Source organism: Hypomesus nipponensis, chromosome 9 (assembly GCF_054491055.1).
Source record: "Hypomesus nipponensis isolate SF chromosome 9, ASM5449105v1, whole genome shotgun sequence".
In the NCBI taxonomy this organism is placed as follows: Eukaryota; Metazoa; Chordata; class Actinopteri; order Osmeriformes; family Osmeridae; genus Hypomesus; species Hypomesus nipponensis.
This window is the reverse complement of record NC_140369.1, coordinates 14397464-14413042: the sequence shown is the minus strand read 5'-3', so window position 1 is coordinate 14413042 and position 15579 is coordinate 14397464. Positions and strand designations below refer to the sequence as shown.

Sequence of the window (15579 nt, the reverse complement as noted above, 5' to 3'; positions counted from 1 at the left end):
CATGACATGGTGTGTGTGTGTTGGGGGGACGGGGGGGGGTGTTGAACCTGTGGCCTCTTGATCTGCAGGCTAATGCTCTACTGCTATGCTATACCTATCCCCGCTTCTTAATGTTTCTTAAACATTGAGAATGACAAATGCTAACATTGTAGAGCTTATTTTAAAATAAATTGTCAAGCAAGGAACAGGGTGAGTTGCTGGGCTATAAGGAGAAGAAATTGAGTTTAATTGCCCTGCTCTAGGCAACATCTGCTGAATAACCAGACTGTGTACTCAAACGGAAAGTGGTGCATGTGTTTAAAGCATAATGATGCTGCTGTGGCTTGATAACAACCACTCATTCTGTTGGTTGTTTCAGCACAGTTGTTGCCCTCAACTGTCAGAAGTTGAAGACGGTTAACTAATCAAAAAGCAGGGATTCCAACACAGTTGGCTCATGCCAAAGTTAATGTCAACCAATGGAGCTTCTATGTGTTTTAAAGTCGTTTTATGTTTCATGGGTGCATGCTGTTTGGGAGCCCCTAACCAAATACAGTTTTCTATCATCATGAGAGAGACAATGAAGTATTTGTCATTTGAATTGGAAAAAAATCCTTGTGGTCCAAAACACAAAAACACTTCTGCTAAAGCAGGATTGCAGCGACATTTCACTAATTCTTGTTGACTTTGTTTCCAGGAGAGCTCTGGGAGCCAGCTTCCTGTAGGAGTGTGGTGGTGGGTCCGGAGCCGGTCCGAACGCTGCTGGTACTGGAGGAGTCGGTGTGGGCCAGCTGTGGCAACTCTGTCACCGTCGTCGAGGCCCTCAGCTTATCCACTCAGGTGGGACCTCAGGAATGACAGGATATTTGGGTTTCAGGCTCAGGCTTGCTGACTGGGCGGTTTACAAGTCAATGTGCTTGTATATGTCTGGTACGTGTACAGCAGGGTGTTGGGGATTTTGGAGCGCTACGGTCTTATTACCTGAGAAATGCTTTTGATCACCTTCTGCATGGGAAGTAGAGGAGTCATGGCCCCAGTATCTGTGTAGATGTGAACAGGTCAATGGTCATGTGCACAATCCTTCTCTTCAGCCCTCTCCGTTTCTAAATATTCCTCCCCTCACTTTAGTCCTCCTCCTCTCTCCAATCCTCTTCTCTATGGCCCTCCTCTGCTCTTTCCCACTCTGTCTCTCTGTCTCTGTCTCTGTCTCTGTCTCTGTCTCTGTCTCTGTCTCTGTCTCTGTCTCTGTCTCTCTCTCTCTCTCTCTCTCTCTCTCTCTCTCTCTCTCTCTCTCTCTCTCTCTCTCAATCTCCAGTCCTCTCTTACCGACCCTCCCACTCTTTCCAGTCATCCTCCTCTGACTCCAGCTCTCTGGGGTCCAGAGCTTAGTCAGTTGACCGGCCATGCAAAGTAGACAGGTTCAGGTTCAGAACCCTCCACATCCCTCCATCCCTCCATCCCCCCACATCTCCCCCTTAGTGCTTAGACAGACTGCAGTGCTCAGGTCAACGCTGGCCTCTCCTCTCCCCTGTGTTCCTATGACCCCATGCCCCGGACTAATACATCCAGGCACATCCAGGGGCAGTTATGGAACCATACAACCAGGGCCAGGGGGTGAAGGATCAGGCTTGCTGAGGCTTACCCTTCTCCTGTTCCTTGGTCTTGCCTGGCCAAGCCTGGACCTTAACTAGAAGATCTCTCCTGGCTTCTGCTGGTGCTGTAAGCCCTGCCGGATCTTACAGGCATGCCTGGTTAGCTGGTCGTCTTACTGGCTGTTTGCCTGACTGGCTGGCTGGTTGTCTGACTGTCAATGTTGCCTGTCTCACTGGATGTCTTTTTCCTGGTCTTCTGCCTGGTTTGTCTGTTTGACAAACTGGTTATGTAGGTACTGTCAGGCTGCCTGTCTGTCTGTATGACTTGATGGTTGTGTGGATGACTGGATGGATGGTTTCCTGGTTTCTTAGTTCTATGGCTGGATGGTTGGCTGGCTGCCTAGCCGTATGGCTTGGCTGCCTTGTTGTGTCTCACTTTAGTGTGAATTTGAGCACCTGTGGGAATGTTTAGAGCCTCTGAAAGCTGACACAGCAGTTTGCATAGCATATAAACTCATTTTGAAACACACTCTTTGCCTTGCTTCATGGCTGAGATTTATGAAGGGCCAATGACAGAAAGGGGGATTTTTATATTATTTCATAAAGCTTCAATTACTATATTTGTTGAAGCTTTTTATGTTCTATCAGACATGATGGAGTGAGATGGGAGGTGGTGTGGGAATAACACAGACACCTCTGTTTTTGTGGGGATCCACCTCATTCTTTGAACACACGGCCAGCGGATTTGACTGACTTGACTGACCTAACAACACCACACAGTATTAGATAGAATGTGCCGGAATGTGGCCTGGTTTTGGAGCCTGGAGCTGGAGGCTGAGTCAGGCAGGCAAGGCAGGCGTGGGTACCCAGGCTTTGATCAGTATTGACAGCCCCCACCCCCCCTCCCCCTCCCCCCGACACCCCCCATCCCTTCTCACTCTCATGCCTCCATTCTCCTCATCCTGTTCTCTTTGACCTTGTCTCCTCCTCTCCTTCATCCTCCTCCACGCTTCCCCCTCCTTCTCTTCCCCTCCTCTTCTTCATCTCTTCTCCTCGCCTCCTCCTTTCCCCCTCTCATCATCCCCTCCTCCGTCCCCTCTTCTCGCTCATGTTCACCCACCTCCTCTTCATCTCCCATCCTCCTCTCCCCCTCCTCGTCTCCTCCCTCCCCCTGCTGCTCCATCAAGGGTGAGACTAGGGCCGCGTACTTGCCGCCCTCCTAAGAACAGTGACACCTTGTCACCCTGGGTAATCAAGACCTAATGAGCTGTTCAGACAGGCTTTAGTGCTCCAGGGGTTTAGCCTCCAATCCCCCCCCCCCCTCCCCCCACACCCCTCAGCCCCCTCCCCCCTCCCTCTGTCTGGCTGAGGAGGCTGCCCCCATCCCCAGGCAGGGTGGAGAAAACGGCGGCGCCGCTGTCACGCTCCACTACCCAGCTCAGCGCTTCCACCCTTCCTCCCTGCTCTCTCCCTGTAAGCAAGGCCGGGTTCAGCTACCAAACACCTCGGCTGTCAGCCGGCTGAACAGTCGCTGCCTCCACTTCACCTGGCTTTCACAATGAGCTCACAACCCGGGGCCCACGTCTGTGTCGGAGAGCGTGCAGTGCACACTGAATCCAGACTGAACACGAGGAGGTCGAACAGTTACCGGAGACGAATCCTGAACGCTAATCCCTCACCCAGTTTTTCTTTTTCTTTTTTGAGACGTTTCCAGATGGACGTTGAAAGGTTTGCATAGCGTTGCTCTCTTCGAAGGTTGTGGGCGCTGGTTGAGTCGTGTACTGTCACAGCAGGGTTTGGGGCGCTGGTTGAGTCGTGTACTGTCTCAGCAGAGTTTCCAGGTGGTGTACTACATACGGTGAAGCACATGACAGCCAGCAGTGTGAACACCGTGTCTACCAAAATACTGAGCGCAACAGGATGGCTTGGTTTCAAATTCTGTTTTTTTTTTTTTTTACAAAGTCTTTTCTTATTTAGTTTATTTAGGTTTTCGACTCCTTTGAATTATGGACTCCTGAAGGTGAAATCCGCTTTGGGGGGGGAGGGGGGGGGTAACTATCTTTTGATGGCGCTGCACTTCAAAATGGGAGAGATTCCCATTACTCTGTGTCAGAGCGGAGGCAGACGCCCGCTGCAGAGGAGTCAATTAAAAGAGGAGACACATCAAAGGCTTCGCTCCTCTCCTCCTCTCTTAAACAAAGGAGGTCCCTCTGGCAAGGGCACAGAAACAGGTGGTAATCCCCCCTTCTCCGGAGCACAGGGGGAGCGCCCTGCAACCCCCCCAATCCCTCACCCCCAGACGTCCCTCACTCGCTGACTAATTTCCCTCGACTGGGGAGGAGAGAGTGATAGGAGCGGGAGGAACTTTCCAGAAACAGGCAAGAGGAGCTGGGGGGGGCGCGTGGGTAACGGTGATAAGGGCCTGTTGCGGTTTCCTTTGCTACTCATTAAGAGTGCGTGTGCCTGAAAACACCCTCTTCTTTGTGCTCTCAGAGAACGGATGCTCTGGAGGGTGGGGGTAGTGGGTGGGGGGGGGGGGGGGCATGCGTGTCATTGGCTTTGTGGCAGTCTTGGGAGGAGACACACCGGAGTGGAACTTTTTCCGTTATGAAAAATAGCCACGGCGTGCAGGTTGCAGTGGTTTGTGACGCTCTGACACATCCTTGCACAGCCCTGGTGGACTTCCCTGAGCTCGCCTACCTAGGAGGGAGGGAGGGAGGGAGGGAGGGAGGGAGGGAGGGAGGGAGGGAGGGAGGGAGGGAGGGAGGGAGGGAGAGAGAGAGAGAGAGAGAGAGAGAGAGAGAGAGAGAGAGAGAGAGAGAGGGGAGCAATGACATTATGTGATTTCACATTTTCGTGTTCAACATGCATGTTCCATTGAGTAGGTTCGCCAAAATAATACAGCAAGACCCAGACAAAGTTCAGAATAATTATCATCGACAACGTTGTAGAGCAATTATCTGAGAGGAGAATGGGTGTCTGCCTATTGACTGACAAGGTCATCACACTGTTCAAATAACGAGGGGAAAATGAAGCTTCAGAACAATTAGAGAGACTTACATTAGTCAGACTCCATATGTATTCTACAGTTAACAAGCTACACCTCAATCAAACTTTAAGCCTTTAATAGTTGACAACCCGTCTCAAAAGTGTTGAACGATCATGTGGGCTCCCAGCGAGTGTGCGCGGTGAACACTTTAGTGAACACTTTAGTGAACACTTTAAAACCCTGTTTTGCGTAAACACCAGCTGGACAGATCATTACATCAAATGACTGGTTGCGATTCCTGGGACTCCTGGGAGTTTTTTATTTGTCAAATATAAGAAAAATAGTTGCAAATGTAATCAAATACAAAAGATACAAAACACTGATTCAGCAAAGTATCAAAATTTGTCAGAAAAATTCAACAAAACTGTAACAAAGTAAGACTTTGAGAGCTATATCCTGCCTATCGGAATGACTTCATCTGTGACTCGAAGAGCTCTCTTCTCTGAATACGTGTGCTTCCTGCTCTTGTGCTTTTCACATTGACATCCTTTAGATGCTTCAATTCTGACATATCTAATTTGATATTGTCCCATGACGCACGTATCCAGCTAACATACATGTTTCCAAGTAACATGCACTCTCTAAAAGATGGTTCTCTCTATGCAAGCAAGTTTTCTAACCATATGCAGGCAGTTTCTAGCTGTCATACAGAGGCCTCCTGTCTGAAACTTTCAGCAAGATGTTTTAACATATCTTATCTAAGATTCACATCAGCAAACAGTTGCTAATTCATAACAGAATGGAAAAGAGTTCTAAAACATATTGCAAGCAATTGATAATTCATCCTGTCTAAATACACATATGGAAGCAAGTTCTAACACATCCTATAAATAAAAGTCCTTAAGGATCCTTTGACAATGGTAAGCTTCTAACTCATCTGTAACCCCCGCTCTCCCCCCCCCCACCTTCCAGCGGTTCGAGGTCCACCCTGACCCCATGGTCAGCGTGGCCCACATGGTACGGGCCGGAGGCGGGGTGTGGATGGCTTTCTCCCAGGACTCGTCCATCCGTCTCTTCCACACAGAGACTCTGGAGCACCTGCAGGAAATCAACATCTCCACCCGGGCCACTCTGCTCAACCCAGGTACGCACACACGCTCCAGGCCTCGGCTTCACCTCTGACCCCTGGTCAGGTCCTACGCTGACGTTTAATGAGAAAACACAACACGGCATTCCCTTCGGGGCTGCCCCCGACACCCGACCAGTCGGATGTTGTACCTCACCCTAATTGTCTCTCCTCAGAAGGACAAAGCGTCAGGTAACACTGGTGTCTTCTCTTCTCCGGCTCAACGTCGACATTCAAGTCGCTCCTGTGTTTTGGAACAACAACAACCAAAAAATAAATTTGTGTTGAGGCGTCAATGCATGAATGTGACACCGCTGTATTAGTGAGGTCAGGTGGAAAGGCATTTAGAAGTCGGTTGTTGGTGGAACTGGGTTGTACCAAAGCAACAGGGGGCCACCAATTAGGCTATGCCTATGCCCAGGAAATGTCATTCAGATGTTGTCTGAGCAGTTCCACGGTTTCATTGCTCGGGGGGACGGCCCTGAATAAGTAGCTCAAGGTGCCGGAACAGCCCATGATGGAATTTGGGTGTGGGTTTGTGTGTGGGTGTGTGTGTAGGGTTGGATGGATGGATGGATGGATGGTTGGTTGGATGGATGGAAGAATTAATAAATGAAGTCACGGAGGAGCAGCCAAACAGCAGAGACAAAGCTTTTCATTCCTGGGGGTTGCCATGGAAACACTCTTGTCTTTCCTTCAACGTCCCTGGAACGTTGGTATCATGCCAGGTATCATGCGCCCCCCCCCTCCTCCTCTCTCCACCCGTCTCTCTCTGGTCTTCCTCTCCCTCATGCACTTCTCTCTTTGCTCGTCCCTTTCTTCTTTGCTTCTGTTCCCGTCTCGATACCATCAACATCTTTCATTTCCTCTCTCTCTCCCTTCCACATCCCCCACACCCTACTCCTACTCCTCCGTCTCCTCTCTCCGGCATTCCTCTGCTTCATCTCACCCTCGGTTTACCTCCTCCTGTATTCCCCTCAGAATGCTGCAGACACCAGCTCTCTCTCTCTGACTCCCCTCCTTCTTAGTGAATGAAATATTTAGAGGCGAGCTCTGGTCTTCCCTGTGTCGGTACGTGTATCTGGGTAAACAGGGAGAACAGCAAAACAGATCCCCAGTCTGAGTGTCTCAGGTCCTCTCCCCCCACACTCAGTCATTCCAATTAATCGTCTGGCGCGGTGTTTGTTTTTAGAACGGTTGGCTTTCCTTGACCCGTGTGGAGTTCAAAACTGCGTGTTTGTCGTTTGTTCTGTGTTTAATCAGCCAAGTCTCTCTCGGCCCAAACCGGGAACTGAACCCAGGTCTGTGAGTGAGATGTTCGCTGAGTTAAACCTGAGGGCGTTGTTTTTTTCATGAGCTATTCCAGGCTAAATGCAAAGCAAATACAAACGAAGATGTGAACCTGGGAGTTTGTTACTCTCTCTCCCTGAGTGAGACACGACGGTTTGCCGCACCATCGTTCAAAATCACGCATTGCGTGAATGCACAATATACGTTATACATGGTACCCCTCTCCTGTGTGCGTTGATCTCCAGTAATTGACTATGAACGTGCAGCCTCCAACTACCTCTGCTGTTTCTTCTAAAACAGTGCTTTCTGACACAACTACCAGAGTACGTTCGAAGCTCAACCAATGGTTGTTGTCGTTACAGCTAATCTCCCAGTTAACAGGCTCCTAATCGCTGTCTACAGACGGATGAAAGAGCTCGAATAAAGACAGGCATGGTTCGGGGAGTCCACTTCGCTTTCTTGTTGTTGAAGAAATTAACAATGATTTCAGTCATGGCGGCGCCATGATGGCGCATACTTTGAGGAGAGGTGTTGTGGTTGAGGTGCCCGGAGAGCTCAGGTGACCCTGAGGTCATTTCCCCTCTGAGCCAGCCCCTTTCCTGTTGAATCTATGCAGTAGACTGGGGGAGATGAGAAGGGTTGGTGGATGGGAGGAGGGAGGCGGTTGGGGATGGAAAGGGACTCTGGTCTCTTGGGTCCCAGAAAGGAAATGAGGTCCACCAGATGTCCCGATGTCCTGGGGTGTTCACAGGAGACCAGAGGGGTCCCTAGCCTATCCAGATAAGGCTTTGTGGTGGCTGCTCTCCGCTTGCGGACACACATGAAACACCAATGGAGTTAGAGTACATATCAATGCCCCCCCCCCCCTCCCCCATCTATTCCCAGGGCCTCCTTCCTAAGTGATGAAGGGACATGCATTAATGATAGACTGTCCTCCATAATTCCCACATGTTCACGCGATTACCAGGCCGTGCTCTGCAGGGAATCGCAAAGCCTGTAAACATCAGGGAAGTTTCTCAAGCTGAAAGGAAGAAGAAAGAAAAAAGGAAGAAAAAAAAAACTGCACTTTCTAATGGGTTTAATAGTGCTTTCCTTTAGGGAAGGGGAAAAAATGAAATTCCAAAAAGTCCTCAGTGACATATCACAAGGAAACATTTATCTTTGGAGACATCTTCTTTTTAAGGCAAACACCAGCTCCCTAGATAAACCTGAAAGACCGTGAGCTCTGCTGTGAAGAATTGGAGGTGGAAGATAGCTTGAGGTTAAGCTACACCTCCTTAATCTCAAGTGTCTTTGACGTTATCCTACTTTATCGTTGTTTCTAAAGCCTGGAACGCCCACATGCGCTGACTCGACTTAGGATTTCATGCTAACCCTGGAGTGGGTGCTCAGTGGAGTCACTCCTCTGCCTACTCGTTCGACGGTGTGTATAAATAGACGCAATGTGTAATGTGTGTGCAGGCGGATGACATTTAGCTACACTATATTGCCAAAAGTATTCACTCAGCTAACCAAATCATTGAATTCAGGTGCACAAAGCAAGGGGCCATAAAGACATGGATGAGCGAGTTTGTAGTGGAAGAACATGACTGGCCTGCGTCCTGACCTCAAACTCAATAGAACACCAGAGCGGAGACTGCGAGCAAGGCCCTCTCGTCCAACATCTCTCTGACCTCACACATGCACTTTGTGAGGAAACCTTGTGGAAAGCCTTCCTAGAAGAGTTAAAGCTGTTATAGCTGCAAAGGGTGGGCAGACATCATATTAAATCCTATGGTTTAAGAATGGGATGTCACTCACGTTCATATACGTGTGAAGGCAGACGAGCAAATACTTTTGGCAATACAGTGTATATAGACTCATGGAGGCCCTATTGCTTAGACCCTCCTATGTCTCTGCCTAGTGTAATTTACTGTAATTTGCCAAGCGCCTTGCCTTCCTCTTTCCTCTCCTCTTCTTCCTCCTCCTCCCCCTCCTCCATCGATACGTACAAACTTGGGTTTGTTTCGAGCCTTGTGAGCTGAATCAATTAATATGCTTTGTATTCACCCATGCGGACCACATGTCATAATCTGGCACAGCACAAGAGCTAGCAAGCTAGGAGATGTAAATACACATCCTCTTCTAATTGGACAAATTCTCTTGCAGTGAAGACCACATGACTGTTGGTGTAATTCAATTATGGTTGCCGTGGATATTAAGTGGTGCTTCAGATAACTGGGTCATGGTACTGTAGCTGAAAGACCACACGCACACGCACACGCACACGCACACACACACACACACACAAGTGACATCCACTTCAACAAAGCTCCTGTTTTTACTCTGGGTTCCGTGTGGACCAGTGTGGGCCTCTAAGGCTGTATGAATGAATGTGGTCACCTTCCTCTCTTAATTGCTGAGAGCCTCCTTGAAAAATTAGAGCAAACTCAAGAGCACATGCCGTTGATTGATGCAGACCAGTGACGTGGGGAAACAGAAGCCTCCCAGTGATTGTTTACAGCCGAAAACAATGGAATGGTTAGATGTTCATGAGGGAATTTGTCTGAACAAAAACAATACAGTGTCATTAGTCTTACAGTTACCATGGCTAAATTGACAGTGGACACACTTACAGTATCTGACCCACCACCCAGTTATGTTTAATGTCTCAGAGATGGGACACACGTGCATTGTTGTGTCAGTAGACTGACAGTATGCCACATGACCTTAGGTTTGAGGAATGAGGAAACATGAGGAAAATCGCTCTGTAGTTTGACCCTTTATTCACTACCCAACAAAACCCCATGGTCTAGACACATGACAGGATGTCCTGCATATGTCTAACTCTTATCGTGTGTGTGTGTGCCATATCTACGGAAGACCTCAACTCTTCCCCATTTCTGATTATCAACTGTATAATTTTGCTCTTTGATGTTAGTGTCCAGTCTTTAGAGTTTAAATTACAAATAAAGCTGTCTTTCCAAGATAGCTGGCCCATTTCTCAAAAATAATGTTGTGTAAGTAAGACCTCTGCTCTCAGTGGTCATGTAAAACTTCAAAATAAAGGTCACCTTGGTTGTGGCTGGGCCAGAGAAAGGCCACCAGAGAGAGATTGAGAGATTCAACAACTTTTTGTTATTCTGTCGAGTTGGGCAAAAATGTGAAAAAAAAAATCACAACAAATGTACCTCTGCACATATCCTTTAAAAGGAGCCGGGTATTGGATCAGATATCCAGTGCATGAGAATGTGATTGTACCGTTTCTTTGCATCACAACAAATAAAATAAAGACATTCTTCCTTGAGCAGAGCGACAAACATACACAACATGTAAAAAGTTCAACAGAAGACCAAGGATCAGAAGTGCACAGCTCGAGAGTATTTCCGTGGTCGGAGCCGAACGGTCCGTGTTTACCAGACGCGGCACAAAAAGCAGACACGTTTCAGCCCGCAGGCACGGCTATTACGCTATTAATATCTCAACGATGGTGGAACGAGAACATCTTCATCTAGTTCCTCAGCAGGCTTCCCATTCGTATCAGACACTGTGTGAGCTGCCGTCTCCTGTTTGTTGTGTGCAGGCCAGAGGATGCGTGTCACCAGCCTGCTGATCTGCCAGGGGCTGCTGTGGGTGGGCACGGCGCAGGGCATCATCATCACCCTGCCCGTCCCCAAACTGGAGGGCATACCCAAGATCACAGGTACGGGCCAAGATGTGAAGCTCTGTAATATTTCCACATTCCATATACGGTAAGAGCATGTTAGGCTCACAAAGCACGTTTGTGTGTCGAGTAACTCTTTCCTGAGACACTTGTTTGACTCCAACTATGCAATGTGTACTGCTCCTTGATGTGGGGAACCTCACTTTGAACTCCCAGCGCTGACACACTCCTAGTGATGCAACAATGTATGAATTGTGAATGGATTTTGATTCAGGTGTGTTTTTCGCTGTGAGAAAATGCTTCTGCCCCATTTATTATTGACCAGCTGCTGTTTGCCTGCGGCCACCGTGGTGCATTAGGTATGCCTGTGTTTAAGTCTCCTGCTTGTGTATCTTGCAGGAAAGGGCATGACCTCTCTGAATGCCCACTGTGGACCGGTGGACTTCCTGGTTGCCACGTCCAGCATCCTGTCACCTGACCTCCTGAAGCGAGACTCGGTCGGCGAGTGTCCAGACTCGGCGTGTGGAGGAGAGGAGCGCAGTGACTCGTCTTCCCAGGAGTCTTTGCAGCACTCGGGCTCCTCCCAGGGTGGCGATGGAGGGCGGGGCAAGGGGCGGGGCGTGCTGCTCCAGTACCGCCTGCGCTCCACGTCGGGCTTGCCCGGGCGCCCGTTGACGGCACGCGGCGACGAGGCGTCCGATTCGTCCCTGGAGTCCCTGGAGCACAGCATGGAGGACGGCTCCATCTACGAGCTCAGCGACGACCCCGAGATGTGGGTGCGCGGGCGCCCCTGCGAGCGCGAGGGGGGCCGGAGGGACAGGGTCACCTCGGCGGCGGTGGTTTCGGGTGGGAGGGGTTTCCGCAGGCTGAGGGAAGGGGTGGCGGCGGGCGGCGCCGGAGGGGCGGAGTCTTCGGAGAACACTCTGATGGTGTGGCAGCTCCCGTTGACTGTGTGATCTGGGGGGGGGGGTCTCCCCTCGCACGGCGGTCCGAGGCCAACAGGAGGCTGTCGTTCACCCCAGCAGGGCCAGGACACTGGCCACTGAGGGAGTGGCATCTTCACCAGCTGCCAAACGACACCACGACAGGGAGACGAGGACTAGATGGACCTGCTGGTGCACTGACAGGCTGCTAAGACCCCCACGTGGCTCTGCATGGCTTGTATCAGCGTTGTCTTCATCATCTTCATCACCATCATCCTCATCCCTCGCGCAGTTCCAGAGCTCCTAAGCCGGTCACCGATTAGTCCAACTTCACACACCTAAATCCACCTTCATACTTTAATCAGGTCCGGCTGTGCTAACAAACACACACACACTTGGCACACACACACGCACGCACGGCCACACACACACTCACAAACGTTCAAAAAGTCCTTTGTGAGGAGCAGTGGACTGTGTTCCTTGGAGGGGAGTCTTTGTTATGTGTGCCATGCTGCAGTGCTGGGAACCTCTTTCATCCCTTCCTCTGGGAGGGATCCCATCTGTTTAGAGCAGCAACACAGAGCACTACTCCGGCTTTCACAAAGTACACCAACATCAGTGTGACGCCATCCGCCCTCTCCCTGGCAATGTGAATTACGCGAGCGTCGTCTCGTTGTACGTCAACAGTGAGAGTGCTTGCGGCAAACGGACAGAGACTGCGACTGGATGTGTCATCGGTATTGTCTACTACATGTGAGTGTTGAGGGTCTACTGTCATTAATGTAGCACTGTTTTTTTGAAGTAGGAAAAGTATGTTTAGTGGGATATGCATTATACTGACCCATCAATTGATCAGAAGACCTTATAAACAACTTCATTAGCTTGTTAATGAACCACAGACCGTTCACAAGCAATCAATAGCACACAAATGGGGAGTCTGTTACCTGGAGTCTGTTGTAGATAGTGTGTGTGTGTTAAAAATCCCATGTGTGTCCGGAGACTAAATGTGTTACAGAGAGTGTGTGTGTGTATTACAGAGAGTGTTGCAAAACACACTTAAGAGCATGTGCATACAGCCATGTCTGACACATCTCCAGTTGGTAGCAAACAAAGGATCTGCATTTGTGCTAAAGGTTTACACCATGCTACACTTTCACACTTCACTTTCTCACAGTACAATGTATATATATATATATATATATATATATATATATATATATATATATATATATATATATATATATGGGGGTTATTGAAAGATAAATCAATGGTTTTCTCCCTGTAGCCCTTCCTGCTCTTGCTGAGTAGCCTTCAGCATTGTGATGAGGCAGGCTCCTTCGTCTGCTCGTCGAGTACAACAGATCGTCTTAACATCTTCTAACACTGGATTCCAGACCGGGAAAGTTCCCAGGTGGGGACAGCCTGCCACTGTTGAACAAACCATTTCAGTTTAAGATAAGAGCTCCCTAAAAGTTTGGGACGATTGGATATTGGAACAATGTACTGACATAGAGTGTTTTATGGCACTGAAGTGTTCTTTGGGATCACTTACGGTGCTGAATGAAAGCAGTACTTGATGGTGCATAAATATTAGCAGAAACCACCCATGAAGGGATTATGTTCTGCTTGCTGGCAGAAGGCCATATATCTTACTGCCCTTGGTGACATTGTAAATGTTATGGATGTTGGTTCTTCACCTCAGCATTGAAATGCAAAAGCATTGCAGCCCAGGTCAGGGTCCATGCATAAACTACAGACACAGTGTTTGTGTGCTACAAAATTCATATTTCCTGTGAACTTGTCTCTCTCTCACACAAGGTTATGGAGATGCTCTGCCAGGATAAAGGAGTTCACGGTCAAGCAGCCTTTATGAAATATATATATATATATGTGAATGCATCTTGCTTTCACATGTCATGCAAATTCAACAGAGCTGTCTCAATAAAGCTGCAGATTCAACCGATATCATGTTATATCAAAACTAATACTATACATCCTACTATTGTTCCTTTGAACCCAAGGACACACAACACAAACTCAGAGCGACTCAATTGTCACATCTATTGGAATATTAATGTGATTTTCATAGTTGAAAATTATGTGTCCCTCTAACACTATTGTGGCAGATGGGTAGATTTGCCGGAACATTAGACAGATCCTGTGAGACTTGCTTCGACTCAATACTTAGAAAGTACGAGGATTTGTTGTAATGAACTGTTCTAGCTGCTTCTTCGGCCCATGTCCATTAATAAACAAGTGCTTACACGTTTTCAATGTTTTTACTTAATATTTCTGCAACGTCTCTGTTGAATCAATCCTTCATAGTAGCCTAATATTCTTTTGGGCAGTTTTTCATAGATCATGGCGTGTGGTGGACTTGGCAGTCCTTCGGTTTCTGTCAGAATGCATGCAGGGGCTTTGGGTCCTTAACAAACGCGGCTACCCAACCACCTCCATTACACATGCATCATCAGTCATCCCCCACCGTTGCATATAACACAGTTATTTTCACATGGCTGCTGTGCATGTGTGTGTGTGTGTGTGTGTGTGTGTGTATGCACAAGGGTGAATGTGCGTCTGTGTGTGTGTGTGTGCATGCGTCCTTGTGCATGCATGTGTGCGTTGGTGAATGTGCGTGCATGTGTTCACGTTAATATTAATGGGTGTGAACGTGTGAACACGTAGTGCTCCGTGGGCTGGCACATCCCTCCCCATCCTCACATCCCTCCCCATCCTCACATCCCTCACATCCCTCACATCCCTCCCCATCCTCACATCCCTCCCCATCCTCACATCCCTCCCCATCCTCACATCCCTCACATCCCTCCCCATCCTCACATCCCTCACATCCCTCCCCATCCTCACATCCCTCCCCATCCTCACATCCCTCACATCCCTCCCCATCCTCACATCCCTCCCCATCCTCACATCCCTCACATCCCTCCCCATCCTCACATCCCTCCCCATCCTCACATCCCTCACATCCCTCCCCATCCTCACATCCCTCCCCATCCTCACATCCCTCCCCATCCTCACATCCCTCCCCATCCTCACATCCCTCCCCATCCTCACATCCCTCACATCCCTCCCCATCCTCACATCCCTCCCCATCCTCACATCCCTCACATCCCTCCCCATCCTCACATCCCTCCCCATCCTCACATCCCTCCCCATCCTCACATCCCTTCCCATCCTCACATCATATCCTCATGCTGAGGTGAAGTGGTCCTGCACAGCCTCCCTGCTGACAGGGCCTGATGAACCATGAGGAGGATGACTCCATCCGAGATGGGCCTCTCTCAGCGCTAGCCTGAGAAATAACCAGTAAAGGTCACAGCTGGCATAAACTATGAATGATGTCCTGGTTCGAAAGACAGTGGGAGTTCTCCCTCTGAAATACCTGCTCAGAGCTACAGCACAATGACCTCTTCATGGCTGCTGAGCTCTCACTGGGCACGGACCGAATGCATTACAATGCAATAGAGTCGCTAATTACTGTAACTGGTTGTACTGTATTTCGATGTGTTCGAGCTGTCCACGGAAAACAGGGCCAGTGAGCTCATATCATAGCTGTTGCCATGCTATGTAATCACTGTCCTCGCCCAAGAGCTTGCCGATACACTCTACACGAGTTAGAATACTGCGAACACCAGCACAGACGGCAGAGAATGGGATTCTGTTCCATTAATAAGGCTCATCTGTCTCTCTGCGTGAATGTGTATAATCTAAGCATTGTTTACTCTCCTTTTTCATTTTCTCTGCAAATTTCTCATTTGCCAAGCTGCTTACTCATAGCCGTTCTCTGGAGAGACGGGGAGTCAGACAGCACAATGCAGCCGTGCTGCAGAGACTGAATGAAGATCACACAATGCTACAAAAACAGTCCGTGCTGAGGGATGAGGACCGGCCGGGACTAGCGGGGAAGGTGGTGCTATCTGATGAAGCTCTGCTGAATCGTACCTTGTTCCTGGGTCAGCCACCAAACACATCATCCTTCCCTGCAACACAGGGAAGAAAATAAGTTGAAAAAAAAAAGA

At 49.0% G+C, this 15579-nt stretch overlaps 1 protein-coding gene across 1 annotated transcript in view; it reads left to right on the top strand.

Annotated features, from left to right (window-relative positions):
- arhgef10la (Rho guanine nucleotide exchange factor (GEF) 10-like a) overlaps positions 1-13811 on the top strand; it is a 94206-nt gene extending 80395 nt beyond the window's left edge. Inside the window, exons 24-28 of the mRNA XM_084705752.1 lie at positions 677-819; positions 5533-5704; positions 10539-10658; positions 11019-12295; positions 12828-13811. Coding sequence (XP_084561878.1) covers positions 677-819; positions 5533-5704; positions 10539-10658; positions 11019-11575 — 992 coding nt within the window. The 3' untranslated portion in view covers positions 11576-12295; positions 12828-13811. The remainder of the gene's footprint in view (positions 1-676; positions 820-5532; positions 5705-10538; positions 10659-11018; positions 12296-12827) is intronic.
- Positions 13812-15579: the final 1768 nt, after the last annotated feature.